The sequence below is a fragment of the Ostrinia nubilalis genome, chromosome 24 (assembly GCF_963855985.1).
Source record: "Ostrinia nubilalis chromosome 24, ilOstNubi1.1, whole genome shotgun sequence".
In the NCBI taxonomy this organism is placed as follows: Eukaryota; Metazoa; Arthropoda; class Insecta; order Lepidoptera; family Crambidae; genus Ostrinia; species Ostrinia nubilalis.
In genome coordinates this window covers 3,611,367-3,628,522 of record NC_087111.1, presented here as the reverse complement: position 1 = coordinate 3,628,522, position 17,156 = coordinate 3,611,367, and the positions used below count along the sequence as shown (strand labels likewise).

The 17,156-nt window shown below is 37.5% G+C and overlaps 1 protein-coding gene and 1 long non-coding RNA gene across 3 annotated transcripts in view; one reads left to right on the top strand and one right to left on the bottom strand.

Moving 5' to 3' along the window:
• The window catches only part of LOC135083866 (uncharacterized), a 41,040-nt gene that overhangs the window by 20,331 nt on the left and 3,553 nt on the right, over positions 1–17,156 (top strand). For both annotated transcript variants that reach the window (XM_063978612.1, XM_063978610.1), the window contains exons 2-3: positions 10,890–11,161; positions 12,997–13,555. In XM_063978612.1, the coding sequence (XP_063834682.1) occupies positions 10,897–11,161; positions 12,997–13,555 (824 nt within the window). In that variant the 5' untranslated portion in view covers positions 10,890–10,896. The remainder of the gene's footprint in view (positions 1–10,889; positions 11,162–12,996; positions 13,556–17,156) is intronic.
• Positions 469–2,130, bottom strand: LOC135083985 (uncharacterized). Its single transcript, XR_010259742.1, has 3 exons — positions 1,795–2,130; positions 1,171–1,339; positions 469–885 (listed from the first exon to the last, which is right to left on the bottom strand). It is a non-coding gene; the product is annotated as an uncharacterized LOC135083985 (long non-coding RNA).

Below are 17,156 nucleotides of genomic sequence, written 5' to 3'. Positions count from 1 at the left end.
TACCAACTGTCAAACCACACATGTAATGCAATAAATGATTTGATTTATAGCCTGACCAGGAACATAAAAACCCTGGCATAGAGGCGCGTCGATTGCATTTGATAGTGCAACACTGTTTGTCTATAAAGTCGTGACATAAAATGAGGGCGCTTTTTTTCTTCATGTAGCAACCCTATACAATTTGACCAAATGAGTTTGATACTAGGGCAATTTAGTTAAGGGTAGATTTTTCTATCCTTAGATATCTTTTGACTGATGAATAAACTTGTCATTTTGACATATTTTCCATACTGAAACTGTCAATGTGCCAATCTTATTCTTCAGTTAAAAGTTATCCGACGATTGAAAAATCAGCCCTTAACCAATTTAGACGACGATATTTTGTTTTTGTTTTTATACAGTTGGTACCTATGCTTATGAGAGGTTTTACCAAGCATTTTTGTTTTAATCAGCATAATAAAAAACGCATTATACATAGTTAATAAGGACGTTTATTAATCACTTTCATCATCGGATTCCAAATTTTCGATGTTAAGAAAAGTTTCGTTGCCACTTTCATAAGCAGCGCTGTCATCATTCACATCATCATCTTCGCTGCTGTTATTATCGCCTAAGCAAAAATAACCAATTGTCTTGGTACAGGTCCATAAATATAATGGAAGGCTCATGAAGATTTGGTATTAGTTTTTCTTTAATCCACTTCGTGAAGTTATGCGCATTCATTTCTGAATGGTAGTCTTCCAAATTATTTCTGCCGGTGAATATGAGGAGGCAGTTTGGCACAAACCCCTTTTCGCTTCCAGCATGGACTATGATGTAACGCTTTCCTTTGAAAATGTCTTTTGTGATGCCTTTGATGTTTAGAGATTGCGAACATTTTGTGACCTGGTGGAAAAATAAATAGATTCTTGTTAGTGAAAATTTTATAAAATTATACATCTATACTCATATTATTAAGAAGAAAGATTTCATTGTTGGTTTGTTTGGATGGGGGTTTAAGGGTGTATAAGAGGGAGGGGGAGGGTGCAATTAAAATTATTTCATCATTACAATCTAAAAAAAACTGCTTTACATAGGCTATAATATTATATAGGTTACCTTGTATGAAGAATGAATATAGCTCACATCAAACAAAAAACATGCAAAAGATGAAAAATGTTATTTACCTACCTCTTTTTGTACCGTGTAAAAAATTATATTTTTTGGCGCAGAGCACAAATATTAAAATTATCCATTTCTTTCTTTGGTCGGCCTTGCCTGTGTTTCCCAGGAGTTCTAAATTTTCCATTATTCTGAAAACCTTCATTGACTATGCGCTTAACCGTACTCTCTGATTTTCCTGAAAAAAAAAAGTTCAAAGTTTAAAGGGATGGAAAGAATAACTACAATACCTAACTAATATTATTTATTGTTAAAGATTTACCAACAAGATATCATTTCACATGCATTTAAATAATAAGAGCTAAATCATAATCATAAAAAAATATTTCAACAAATTATTATTTTTGTAGATGGACAACTTGATGTGAAAGTGATGTCATACAGTTATCAATGGCCAAAGCGAACGGGTAATATAGATATGAAGCAATTAATTCAAATTCAAAATTCGTAGAAAACTTGACTGAATTAATATATCAAAAGAAATGGTCGTACTACAATATTACGTACTTACAATGAAAATTTAACCTAAAAATGTCCTATGTAAACAATGCCTGTTTTGGTCACCAAATCGCAAAATGCAGTAAATTTGTTACTTTAGGTAGATTATAAACAAGCAGTAATACGATTACGTACCCGTCAAAGATGCTGTTCGCCCATAAAAAACATCAAAATCCCACAAAATTTGACCAGCTTGGTACTCCGCGGAACATTGCTGGAAAACTTTAAAAATCACTTTCCGCGTAGCACTCCAATTTACTTTACTCATTGTTTATACTTTTCTTCGTAGCTGAGTAATAATTTACAGGAGATTAGTCAAACAATAAAAACCACAAAATGAAAATCGTTCCACAACTTGTTCTCGATGACAGCTGATGTACATATGTTTGGTGATCTTTGGTGTTGCCAGACACATGAATAATGTTAGTTCCTCAAACATTCATGTCACGACTTTATAGACAGACTGTACAGTCGTACCTGTGTTAAATTAATAGGCTAACTTTATGTATCAGGATTCAGGATTACGGGCTAATTTGATATTTTCATAAATTAACGAAAAACTGTTATTATAGGTAACCTGGTTTAAATAAATTAAATGAAACCATCAATCGAGCTAGACGGATTTACTTTATTATTCATCAATAATCAAATTCAGAACTTGAATATTCAACTGCAATGTCTGCTCATGAACGCTTCAAACTCGGTACTTCTTTCCCAATTCCATAAAATTCAACACTTAGAAAGTGACAAAAACTTTAAAATAGGTAGTTGAAACAAACTACAGCTAATTTTCATAGTGGACTGTACTATACGATAAACATGTCAGTCAATTTGACAACCTTTGTTGGAAACATTATTCAATGAAAATATTGTCCGAACCCTTGGTATTTCTCTTCGAAAAATACTTTAACACATTGTGAACCACTTTTCTTTCACGACTATAAAAAGATTTTAGGAATTTCATTCACAAAATCAATTGCGCACATTTAAAATAAAGTTTGTTTACACTTTGACAGCAATAGACTGACATGCAAGGTGACATGTCAATGAAGTTTTCAGTTACTGTTGCCATTAAAATAAATTAGTACCATTAGTTTTCCGCAACATGGCGAGGGTTTTTATGTTCCTGGTCAGGCTATAACTAAGATATTGCTTAATGAGTTGTGATTTCAACAATCCACTTAGTCCATAGTGGGACAAAAGTTGTCGATTCAGCACAGCTTGTTTATTAGTACATAGTAAAAGCATTTACCGTAAACTAAAAGTACTAAACTTCCTATTCGATACACCGATGGATTTCCGTAAACAGACATTTTCAAAATTTATATATATTTTAGTATAATTGTCTTTTTTGAAGAAACCATTTACAATTCCTAATTACATCTATAGTAAAAAAGTCTAATAGAACAGAAGTAAATAAAGTAACAAGCAAACCCAAAGCTCACGCATAGTCCTGAACCCAAGTGCCGCATTAGAGAAAGAAATCCTTTACAAGTCGCTGCTACAATATTCAAGCACTCTTCGTACGACCCGAATTCGGGGAAATCGAACAAATAATTCATCATCCACCTCCAGTCAAGACGCGCTGAGTGAAATACGTTTTGTATCAATCCCTTACACTCCAGATTTATCGGTATTTCCCTTTGGTTTTACAACCCGACTGTTTACAGCCTAAAGTACAGTCAGCATAAAATAATTCGTGACATCCAAAGTGGAAAAAAATTGACAACACAACCCATTCCGGTTGTAACAAAGACGTGTTGCGAACTTTTTGGGTACTTTGGGTGTCATGAACTACTTATTTGATGCTGACTGTGCATTAGACTAACTACACATTTTTATTTTGTTTCATAATCGCTTTTGTTTCAACTGATTAAGACAATGATGTGTTTTTGTCTGTACCTAATCAAAAGAAACTGTGAGTCCCTGCAGATACTGACTTTTTATCCAATAGTTTGGCTGGCTTGTATTTTGTATAAGGAATTGGCCTACACCAAATCGGCGTAATATGCGTACTTTCATACTGGTTCAATGTTCATACTGATTAACAGCCCGTTCAAATTATTGTCTGACAACAATTCTGCAGTCTGCAAGGCCTCTAAACTAAGTTCCTGCCCAATAATTAATTAATGAAAGGGCCGACTGTGAAATGTAGCTGTCAAGATAAAATTAATGAATTGCTTCAGGATTTGACTGTATTTTATGAGATATTTGCTGACATTGAAATGTTTATGACATTATTGTTGTTAGATACCTAAGTACTACGATTCTTAGCACCAATCACAGAATCTATGTTATGTGATTCTTAGAATTTACATTAACTTTTTATATGGCATCAGGAGGCGTATTTTAGATTTCACACAAAGTTCCTTGGGGATTCGCATGCGATTTGTGTCTTTTTGCATACGAAATAGAGTTCCAAATAATACGGCGAAATAAACCATCTTAATACTTCTGAGAAGAAATCTCACTCAATCAATTCCCCAGACACTGACGTCCCAAAATCCAAATCTACAGTAAAAAAAATGTTTTGCTTATTTTTTTATAACTCTCAAAAAGTCCCGATAATTCCTCAAAAAATTCACACTGCATGGTCACCTTAGTCCTAAGTTCGCTGGCCTTGCGCGTGCACATCCACTTTACACCGCTATGTTATGAGAAACTGACAGTTACAATTTAATAAGTACTGTCGACAGCACATTAGAATACACATTTTGACGCAAAATAGCTCTTATTGCAATAAGGTAAGATGCACATTATTGAGCTTGATGAACCGTTATCAACCGACTTCAAAAAAGGAGGAGGTTCTCAATTCGACCCGTATGTTTTTTTTTTTTTTACTAATTTTCGACTGACTGATTGACGTCAAAGGAATATTTTTCAAACGATATTTCTCTTTGAAAATCTATTCATAGATTTTGCTTTGTAAAATGAGTAAAAGGTATTCAATTATTTCGATTAATTGTATTCGCCTTAGAAGTGTTTCGAACGTTATTATAATATGGTAATTGAATAATGGAGTCAAATTACATTAATTAGTAATAATGAGAATTTAACATGCCTACAGAATTGAAATGGGTAAACATAACATGAGAGAAGTTAAACATCAAAACAATTTTTTTGAATTAGAAAATGTTTTTCCCAGGAAACAAATGATTTTAAATATTAATAAACCTAACTTTCATTGAAATTATAAGAGCATTTACATTTTAGTATAATTGTGGAAACAATAACTATTTATTTTTAAACATAACATCATGTTTTATTTCATAACTGTAACAGACAAAACGACGTTTTCTCTGAAATAATTTATAAAGTAATGTATGAGAATATTATCATTAATTTTCATAACATTACATGAAACTTCGTTACCCGATATTTTTTATTTTAGTATTTTTCTTTTTGTAACGTAAAATTTAATCACTAACAAAATGATTATGAAATAAGGACCTGTTGTTTGGTCCGTAGTTAATTTAAGTAATGGTTAATTTTTATAACTTCGCTTAATTTGGATCTGTTTAATACTGGGATAAAAACTATCCTATGTTTTTAACTGGGTTTCAAACTCTCTATGCCAAAAAGCGGGAAAAGGTAACAAACAGACAGACATAATTACTTTCACATTTATTTGTGTTCGGTTTAGTAATAGATTAGCCTCTAAAACCCTGCAAAAGATTTTTCAAGAGCGCCATTTTTTGTCACTGAAAGTTTTATTCGCAATCGGATACAGCCCCTACTCGATTTCCCTTTTACAAAATGAACGTAAACTTTTTCACTTACTCGATTTTCATCGATGCCAAGTCAAGATAGAGATCTGGATGTTTTATTCATCGCATAACTGACTATTACGTTTTTTGTTGAGACGGTTTTAGAACTCTTTGATCGTCGGGGAAAAGTTTTGATTTGCCTTTAGATGTGTTAGATTGTATCTTTGGTAAAAGAAAGGTAAAGTAAAAGAGTGATTGTTGTTATTTTTGAAAAAACATTTTAAATAGAACTTTTTTTTGTTTCCTTTATTTTGAAGTGGCAGAAGATATCAAACTTCTAATTTGAACCATCAAAGAACACTACCTCTAGATGTCCTTAAAGGTGATAAGGGGCAAATAAGCGAACATCAGGCGTTTCTATTTAACCCATCTGACCAAAGTGAGGAGTGTATGTAGGCCAATAGACCAAATCCTCCATTTGCTTCTGGTAAATTAGAGAAGGTTGTACTTCTAAGTGGAAAAATTCTGATATTTTTTATCAAAAGCACAACAGCAGATTAAGCTAATCAGTGTAGAATCTTCTTCTTCTTTTTATTCGTTTCGCTCTTGGCAGAGCGGTCGTGGTCTCGTTGAGGCGTTGTTCACATCGGTTGTAGAGGCGGATACAACTCTCCGCACGATCAGTAGCGGCGTAAGGGGGGGGGGGCGGTGGGGGCGGTCCGCCCCGGGTGCCAAGCATCAGGGGGTGACACAAGTCGCGCAGATTAGTACTCACTGGCGCACATCTGCATGGCAAGTCTACGGTTTATATCATGATACGGGGGGAGGGGGTGCGATTGTCTTTCAATCTTCGAATCGGTAGGTAACTCCCCTGGGGGTACCAGGGGGTGCCTTAGGACTTGTGACGGGGGGGGGGGGGGGGGGGGTGATCGCCCCGGGTGCCAACCCATGCTACGCCGCCACTGCGCACGATCTCCCGCCATCTCTCTCTGTTGGCAGACTGTCTGGAAGTCACGACGCCGTCTCCCACTGCTGATTTCTTGTAATAATCTTTTGATTTCTGTGTAACATCTAACGCATTTTGCAACAAAATCGTAGAACATAGTCTGATATCAACTGTTACTACCAACGGTATAAAATTAATTACATCTTGTCGAACAATCAGGTCAGTTCGATTCTTCAATCGGAATCAAACTAGGAACTGTCAGACAAGCGATAGCCTTCCTAACCACTAGACCATAGAGGCGTACTTACTTAGAAATTATTATTATTTTATTAACTCCGTAACTCCAATTAGTACATTATAAACTTGTGTAATATTAATAGACCACGACCAGTTATCAAAATCGTAGAAGTAATAATATTAAGACATAGACTGCAGACTTTTTGTCGGCCGATAGTTTGGTCGAGCTTCAGGGGGCTTAGTGTGAATTTACATCAAACGTCTTCTCTAGTGATTGCGTAAAAAATGACATTAAATGTATGATGGATTGTACAGCGACCATAGGGAGCTTAACTCGGAATCCTCAACCACAGAGGAACTGGCTATCTTACCTCCAACTGCCGAAACACAACAATGCTGTTTACATTGTTATTATGGCGACAGACTTGTGTAGAATGCTGGTAGTTACTATTATCTACGGTATTAAATTTAGTAAAGCGCTTAACTCATCAGTCAGTGCCTGAGGTATGTGAGTGAATAGTAGGTACGAGAGGGTGTTTTTGTAAACGTCAGCGGGACTTCAGATGTCCTTCAAGAATAATATGTTCTGTCTGAATTAAGCGCCTACTACTATCATCGTCATCATTTTCAGCCTAGACCTATAGAAAGGTAATTATTTGGAAGAAGTTTTCTCTATCATCTTTAAAAACAATTTAGAAAAGTGACCTCATGGAGCGAAACAATAGCTTAATTTGGTACTTCTATCAATGCAGACGAAGCCATGATCAACCGCTAGTATGCCTGAATTACTTTGCGTATTATTCAGTATTTGTTCCAGAGACAAATAAGACTTAATAAAATCCAAGACGCGGAGCCACTTGAGTTTTATGTTACAAGATGTCTGCAACGTGACAGGAATGCTAAGGGAATCCTACTTTATATTAAAATAAGATAACTTACAGATATATATTCTTAGAGATAGAAGCAATACGTAAGATACATAGGCGGTTATCACACTGCGCCGCGCTCCGCCGCGGAGCGCGTGATTTTCATATAAAAAATCACGCGCGCGGACGCGTTGTCAGTGTGAAGTGCCGCGTGTGTTTTCTATACAAACTGGGGTACTTGCATACAATGATTAAATCAGTCGCCCCGCGCTCCGCGGCGGAGCGCGGCGCAGTGTGATAACCGCCATAGAGTACCCAATTATACAGGGTGTCCCAAAATTAGTACGACACACTGACACTAGAGGTCTATTTTTTTGAGTTCATTTTTAAAACTAACTAATATCAGTCATATTTCAAAAGTCTTCAAACTATTATAAGGACATTAATAACTAAAATTGGTCATATCTCAAAACTTATGAAACTTTTCCATGGACATTTAGATTTGTTCGATGCATCTTAGGCCCACCTACCTCCAATGTCAGAGTGACGTGCAAATTTTTGGACACCCTGTATATTGTTTACTGAAAAATAGCTTCTATGTATTATGCTACAGTATTAACTTGATGTGAGAAATGATTTAAGTACATTGCATTACTGAAGAGTGCTATAATATTTTTCATTACAATAATAGAGTTTACTCAAAACGTTCAAATAATATTATTTTAATTTTAAATTCATCCATTATTCTAAAATGTGGATATGAAACGTTAGATTTGCATAAAATATTCATTATAACCTATTCTATGGTGCCCATTGCAAGGCCATCATACCATAAATGTGAAGAATGGCACCCTTAAAAACCCCATAAGGGCAACAGTGGAAGTTTATTAATATTTTATGCTTATATGGTTTTATTTATATGAATATTACTGTAATAACTATTTAAAAACTATTGCGTCGTCGTGATAGAGCAGCGCGAAAAAAGTACCGTAAGAAAATAAGTGAAAATCGATGTGACAGTGCAATGTGAAAAAAATCCCGTAAAAACAAATGAAATCCGTTATAATTTTGACGATTAAAAAGAAATATACAAAAGATTCTTAATGGCCAGCCACGTGGCCAAGGCGTTTAGCCATACGGCCTCAAAATGTGACAGAATGCGAATGCGATTTCGGTGATTTGTTTTTAATTTTACTGGCCAATTTACTAGCTGTACCAAATCATTAGAATATACTTTTTTGAGCTAATTAAAAGTAAAGACCTTTAGGCTAGATATTTCTATTCTTAATAGTCTACAAAACCGTGTAAAACTCTACCATACGTTACGGTAGCTATACTACCTGCCTACGTCTTGCTTGCTTTCACATTAATTCGTTGCTGATGGAGCAAAAATCAAACAATTCAATCATCGACCGTAGATTTTTAATTCGTTACCAATCACCATCATCAGTGAAGTGTAAAGTTTATTATTGTCTATAAATATTTATACGAGTATCTAATGGTTACAAAAAATTGGCGCCGTATAGCACCGTATAGTCCCTGCGTTAATGATTCGTTAACGATTCCATTAAATTTTAAAAAAAGATCAATCTTGTTTTCACTTAAATGAGCTAGTTTTTTTTTTCAATTTTTTGACATTAAATGGTTTTTATCCAAGCCTTCGAAAGAGTATTAACAGTTAATAATTGATGGTGCTACTTAGGTAAGTTGTTTTTCATTAGTTAAGTATGTTATAGTCTATCACGTATGGTATATTTATTAACTTTATTTTTTTATGTTAATTACCTAACCAAAAAGTAAAAAGTTTGCATAAAAAAGATTCCAGATTACTTTTACGCCGTTATCCCAAACTTAATCATCATGGTCACAGTAATCTGTTATTTTATACCACAACGTGGGGTAATGTTGTGTGTAGTTAACAAACTAAAGCTCGTCTTTATTGCCCCGCTAATTGCACCGGAGGGGCAAATAAGCAGAGTGTATAGTGGGCGGGGATATTTTGAATAAATATACAGGATGGCATAAGAGCAGCAAAAATACAAGATGGACTTTCTTCCTTCTAATAGCCAGGCTTGACGTGGAATGTTACAGTGGTTACGGGTTTGAATCACGTTGGGTAGTGTGATGATAAGCAGCATGAACATTTACTTTGTAGAATTGTTGAGTCATAAACGTCTGGGAGAATAGGCATAGCATAGGTTAGGCAACCGTAATGTCATTGAGAGCAGTGCTTAGATCACAAGCTCTATCTATCACTAATATTTTACCTACTAGCGGCCGCCCGCGACTTCAAATTCAAATTCATTTATTCATTGCATCATGTAGTACATTGGATGTTAAAATGGGCGAACTTGTATTCTTAAAATGACCTTACCTATGTATACACCCACGAAGTTTGTCTAACCTTCCGCCAAACACCCTGTATATATTTAGATGGTTTGGATGGACAAGAATGAAATTCATATTCTATTTTTTTTTATGTTTCTGTAAAATCACTTTTGGAAAGAAAGAAAAAGTATTTATTTGGTACTAATAAGTTGTTTTACTCGTCCCTTTTGCATTTTACCACTGCTTCGAGGCAAAAAAGTTAGCAAGATGGATTCTTTTCATCACCGAAAATTATACCTGCATTTGAATTATTACTGCTTATTATACCAACTTTGAAACTGAAACTATACAAAATGTGGATTGCGAAGTAGTTTTGTGTGATAAATCAGAATGTGCGGGGCGGGAACAGGCTATTTTATATGCCACACGAGTTTATGGTACACACTGATGCGAGAAGTGTACGACTATAAACACCACTAGCAGGTGCACAGGGTGATACCAGGTTAGGGGAATTTGCTCCTAATTTGGGAGTTTTTTAACCTTGGGGTAATTTAGGTGGTAGGTATAATGCCCGTTTTCACCATCAATCCCTAATTTTAAGGTGACCCCTATATGTAGAAACATAATTCCTGTTATCATAGGAGTCACTTAAAAATTAGGGATTGATGGTGAAAACAGGCATAAATCTATTAGAAGACTTTCCAGGGGGAAAATGTAACTGACTATTAATGTTTTTAAGAGGTTTTGTTTTAATAATCTTAAAATATTCCTAGAATATTAAAATAGTACCTGTACGAAAAGAAATTTCATCATCAGGTTCATTGCAAGAGCTCAAGCCTCTGTAATTTTCCAGTGTCAAGTGAAGGACTTGGCCTACATCCCCAAAAAAGTAATTCAAACGTACCTACTTTACAAGTGAATCGTATACTGATTTTTTTATAGAAGACCGACATTCTCCATAAGATTTAGGGAAAAAATCATAGAGCCATCAAGCAACACCGAAACACAATAAAATGGTCAATCAAATACCAAAGTAACGTCGACAAAATAAAACTACTGTACGAGTATTGCGACAGCACCATAAAACCGCCATAACCGTAAACCATGCATTTATTTATTTATTTATTCAGCGTTTTTCTTTTCCAGGTACAATATGGCGCGTTTCAGCCTGCTTATAGTAGTGTGTCAAGTTCTGACACTCCCCATTTTGGGGGGGAGGAGTGACGATGAGAATCCCTTCTTGGATCTTGCGACGTCGTTTCTCCAAAATATGGGGGACAATGGGAATGGAAATGGGAACGGACTGGCAGCGCTTGGGAGCATAGTGGGGAATTTGATGCAGGGGGACAACGCAAAGAACTTGGGAGCCATGTTTGGAGGCGGGAAAAGTGGGAATAATGCTGGTGACGTTTTATCAGGTAAAACTCTTTCTTTCTTTCTCGAACACTATTAATTCGGGCCTCTTTAATGCGAGAATGAATAGGCACTTACAGGGCAAGTATTACCTTACTGCATCAGGGGCGATTACGGTGAAATACCTGCCTTGTTCAGTATAAAAAAAAATTTCTCGCATCTTATAAAAGGAACATACCTCGTAGAGGCCGAAAAGTTCTCGAGTAGCAACTGTTGACCGGAAAACGTAGAGTAAGTAAGGTCACCGACTCGATGGACCGACGATCCAGTGTAAATCGTGGGACGCACTTGGATGCTGTTGTTTTTGATTTTTGCCGATTGACGTTTCAGAATCGTGTGACTATATTTTATGTGGCTTGACTTAAAAGGACCTTTAATTTAAATCAAAGAAACCTGATCTGTCAACAGTTCCAAGAAATTTTCATAGCATCGTTTAAATCAGATAAAAGTAAAAGGTATAAAGTACTCTTTCAAATGTTTACCCAACAAAAAAGGAGTAAGTAATGTGTTTGCGTTGATTTCGTTTTAATTTAAACGAATTAGTCTAGACAAAAATAATTGGATCAAGCTATTTTTGGCTTGAAATTTTTCCACCATTTTTGTTAATTAAACTCTTTGTTTGATAGATAGTCTGCTGCTAGATAGAGGTTATATAAATAGTCTGTACTATAGCTATAGGTTTAGCACTTAACTCAGTAAGTACCTGAGGTATGGGAGCAACACGGGAGCTTTTAAAACGTGAAATTACCGCCTCTGTGGTCTAGTGGTGAGACCACCTGCTTCAGACGCAGAGGTCCCGGGCTCGATTCCCAGTGGGGGCAGATTTTCTGTTCGGTTTAGTTGGTGGTAGGGCTTGTTCTAAGTCCGCCTGGCTAGCTACCACCATCTTACCTAAGTCTGTCGCCATAACAACAATGTTAACAGCACTGTTGTGTTCCGGCAGTTAGAGGTAAGATAGCCAGTTCCTCCGTGGTTGAGGATTCCGGGTGACGCTCGCTTTCACCTTCGGCCTGATCATCACTTACCATCAGGTGAGATACAGGCCTACAGCTTCCTCGTTGTGGATTAAAAAAATGTCAGCGAGACTTCAGAATGCTTTCGTGCCTTGTCTACGGCGGACCTTTGCTATACGATGCTGAAATTTTAATTCTACAACATTGTAAACAAAAGGTATCTCGGTATTTTTAAAGGCATTTAATTAATCTTAGAAGTATTTACTATCTCTTGAGTTTAGTATGGTCCCGTCTGATTTACGGGCAATAATACTGCCGTTAAAGTTTTAATCGCCCATCCCGGAACCATTGTCTTTTAGGGGTCCGTGAGCATTATAACGGTTCCCTTAAGCCCGATAGTTGACTAGCAGAAACGGCATTATAATCCGACTGCAGGAATGGCTTTGAATCCCGTTTAATTGGAGAACAAATGACCATAATCGACGGATTTGAATTTTAAGTGAACCATAAAGTATGCGCAATTAAATTTTGCATTTCCTTAACGAAGTTGCAATTTGGGAAATGTGACGTTGTAAAGGACTGGCTTAACACAAACCTATTAAGAAATATGTAACTGACTATTTAATTACTTAATTTAAAAACACAATAAGTGAATTTTCCAATATAATCCTGACCCTTATGCAGAACAAGGCAGGTATTTGACCGCAATCGTACCTGATATTAGGTGAGATGCAGTCTAGGATAGTACATCTGCCCTGTATGTGCCTATTCACTCTCGCCTTGAAAAGAGCGGATTATAGTGTTCGGGAAAAACAATAGGCAGCAAATTGCAGTCCCAAGCCGTTTGCATTATAAAATGATTAATTAAATAAATCATACCTTTACAGGACTCGGCAGTCTATTCGGGGGTCAGGACGGCAAAATCGACCCAGCTCTAGTAGGCTCTATGATATCAATGTTCGCCCAACAGATGGGCAACAGCGAAGAACCCAAGGCGACCAGACAAAAACGGCAGAACAAGGACGAAGACTTCAATCTAGAAGGAATGCTCAGCTTGGCCTCAGGGTTATTAGGCAGCCAGAACGGAGGAGGAGGAGCTGGTATTATGCCCATCATCATGAGCACTCTAAATTCCTTCTCGGAGCCAGAAACGAAGAAACGGGCTGAGGAGCACAAAGACCATGCGTCTTTCCTACCGCCTTTCGTGGAAAAGGCGCATTTGTACTGGGACCTCTTCATCAATTCGGAGCTGGGCAAGTCTCTATGGGAGAAGTCTGGGATGAAGAGAGCCATGAAGGCGTTCACTGGTCCTGATGGCAAGATCAGCTTCGAAGTGATGTTCAAGAACTTTGAGAACCACTCGTTCAGGAGACACTGGATCAAGGCTGCAGCGAAGTACCTGACGGATACTGTCATGCAGATGGCTAAACCTGAGGTTTATCAGAGGTGAGTTTTTGTTTACTAATAAAACATAATTTTTTTCGACTAACGGAGGATTTGGCCCACACTGAGTCCCCATACCAACTGGACTGGCCGGAAGGGTTGAGGAGGCGGCTTGATGTTAAGGTTTTTCCCTTGTTCGCCTCTTATGAAATGTTGTATTATGTAAAACATGCCGGTCATTGCCCTTGGTAGGTACACCTACTTAGCTCTCCCAAGTGATCCAGGTGTAGATTTTTCGTGACACCCAAAGCACGGTAATACTATCTATACAGTATTCCAACTCGGCTATATTTTTGAAATAAATGTCACAGACGCGCTGTCTGTCACCGTATGACAACATGCGATAGGGCTGCCCACCTGCAGACCCTATTTTCATTACATCTGCCTACTTAGAATTTCTATCTAGTTTTGTAATTGTAATTTTTTATTTTATTTTGACAAACAAAATACTTTGTGAATGAAATAAGATAAAAATGCATATTGTTTTGTGATTATTTAAAAAAAATATTTGTGTTAAGATTTAGTAACAAATCTTATTTTGCGACCGTAAAATGTATGCGCCTCGACTAAGGCGTACCTACCAAATGCTTGATTATTATGTTAACATAAAATATATGGTGAAATCAGAAAATTTATAAAATATTTGTGGCGACGCCACTACAAACTAGTGACCAACAGATGGCGCTGTTACTACTACACTATGGCACACTCCGCCGCTCATACAAACCTGCATCGCGGTGACGGAGTTTTCTATCCTGCCAAGTATATATAGACAAACCAAGATGGTGTAAATAGGACCTTGGTCCCCGAGCACAACACCCGCTCGGAAGGAAGCACTAACATCTAGCTTCCTTATTGTGGATCAACATCATATCCCACATTGGTGACCCCGACGTGATGTGAGACGCAACCTCCATCACCACCATCTTCGGCATCAGCCTCCGCCATCCTCACCATCTCCGCCACTCCGTCATCAGCTCCAGTCTTCAACAAGCCAGCATCCAGCCTTCAGGGACCATCGCAGATCGCAACCGACCTTCCTGGTTCCTCGGCAGCAAGCAACCGTCACTTCACTGGTCACGGGTACAGCTCTGGCCCAGCTCCACGCCCGACCATCGAAGACGCCTCCGCTCACTATCCCGACTCACCGTGGACAGAGCACCGCAACCTGCTCGTCTCGACTCACCGCAGACTTGAGCACACTGGCACTTGTAAGCTCATCACGCACAGACTGCTGAGCTCATCCTGACGTCATCCACCTCCGGTTCTTCCGGGGGGAGTGGTGTGGCGACGCCACTACAAACTAGTGACCAACAGATGGCGCTGTTACTACTACACTATGGCACACTCCGCCGCTCATACAAACCTGCATCGCGGTGACGGAGTTTTCTATCCTGCCAAGTATATATAGACAAACCAAGATGGTGTAAATAGGACCTTGGTCCCCGAGCACAACACCCGCTCGGAAGGAAGCACTAACATCTAGCTTCCTTATTGTGGATCAACATCATATCCCACAATATTCATCATTTTAATAATTTTAATTTTCATATTAATCTGATTTTATAAATTTCATTATGTATGAAAATTTAAAAAAATAATGATGATATCACTAACTTCGCCATACCATTTACATGCATATGTTAACATGGGCTAGTTTCGGCTTATTAACCTATTTACCTAACAACCTGTATAAATAGATACTTGTAATTACTTTTATAAAAAAAAGCACTTACTGTTTAAAAATCAACACATCGTCCGTTTATTACTGTGGCACATTCGCGACACCCCCGACTTTTGCATGTTGAGCGCATACTGAGATTTGAATTTCGAAGGAAAGCTCGCGTTTCCTCCGTTTATATGAAGTTACAATACTGTATGATAGTATTACCGTGCCCAAAGGCAGCCAAAAAGTTCGCAACACGTCTTTGTTACAATTGGAATAAGGTTGTGTGTCAACTTTTTGACCACTTTGGATGTCACAATACTATATGGTGCTGACTGTAGTACCTTACACAATTTTATGAGGCAAATGGATGATTTGTCCTGCTACAATTCCAAGCCGCGTACCGGAAAACGCAGCGTGAGACGTTCACCCACAAGGTGGACCGACGACATCATAAAGGTAGTAGGAAAGCGCAGGACGCAGGCCGCTACCAACCGGGTAACGTGGAAAGCATTGGGGGAGGCCTATGTTCAGCAGTGGACGTCCTATGGCTGAGATGATGATGATGATGATGATGAATCTCAAGCCGGCCAAGTGGGTTGGTGCGACCTGACGTTTAGAAAAAATGTAATATTTCTCGCTTAGTCGCCTCTTATAATTTTCCCGTAAATATCTTGACCTAGTTTACCCGAGTCTACCAGAGGTAGAATTTTCATCCTATGTCCAGCTACACAATACCAACGCAGATTCTAGTTTAGGAACTGAAACATATTTTCACGTAACATAACTAACAATGCCATCATACATTGCGGGATCGCAAAATATGTTCGTGTGGCGTTATCGCCCACACACAGCCATGCTGGAACCATAGACTTTTGAGCACACTACTAGACAGGCTGCAGAGAATAAAATAAATAATGTCGTATGTAAATGCCCTGGCCTTGCACATTCATTTTAATATGGGTCTATGTTAATTTCATCATCATCATCATCATCATCATCATCATCATCATCATCATCATCATCTCAGCCATAGGACGTCCACTGCTGTACATAGGCCTCCCCCAATGCTTTCCATGTTGCCTGGTTGGTAGCGGCCTGCGTCCAGCGCCTTCTTGCTACTTTTACAATAATATGTAGGTATCTATGTTAATTTATTATGTAAGAACTTTTTTAAGCAATAAAAACATTTGTATTCATTATTTTGATTTGTGTCATGTTCAACACAAAATCACGTACTGAAAATAATGACGCAGTTAGTTGTTATTGTTGTTAGTTATTCGGGGCTGATTTTCCGCACTGAGCCGTCTAATTGGGCCAGCAAACAATAACGTATCTTTTCTAGGTCTCATTGAACGATATGACGATTAATTAGGTATTGACTAGACCAAAATAAGTTGGTATTAATATTGTTTAGCCCGAAAGATAACAGGCAGAGAATGTCTTATATGGCGTTTAGCTCGCCTTATGTGCCATTTCATATGGCAATAAAGAATAAATAAATTGAATGAATGATAAATATCAACTATTCTGTACGTAATATCACAGTTCAGCACAGCCTGTCTAGAAACTACATAGACGGCATTGCTGTGACACAAATTATGTAATACCTATACGTGCATAAAATTGCATATGGATGAAAACACATTTTGCGGTGCCAGCATGAACCAAATCCACTTAGGTTTATATTGTTTGTGATAATAACGAACATTTGAACTGAATATAACATCGGAGTTCAACTAACGCGTTTAGTTTAACAAAGCAATGAAAATAGCAGAGAATTTCATTTTGAAAGGATTAAATTACGTAACTAATGAATTATTATATTATTTACTTACATAAAGGAGAAATATTAAATTTATGCGAAATCCTCCATTTGCCACTGGTAAATTAGAGAGGGTCGTCGTCCTCCTGCAATGGACTATATGATTATGATAG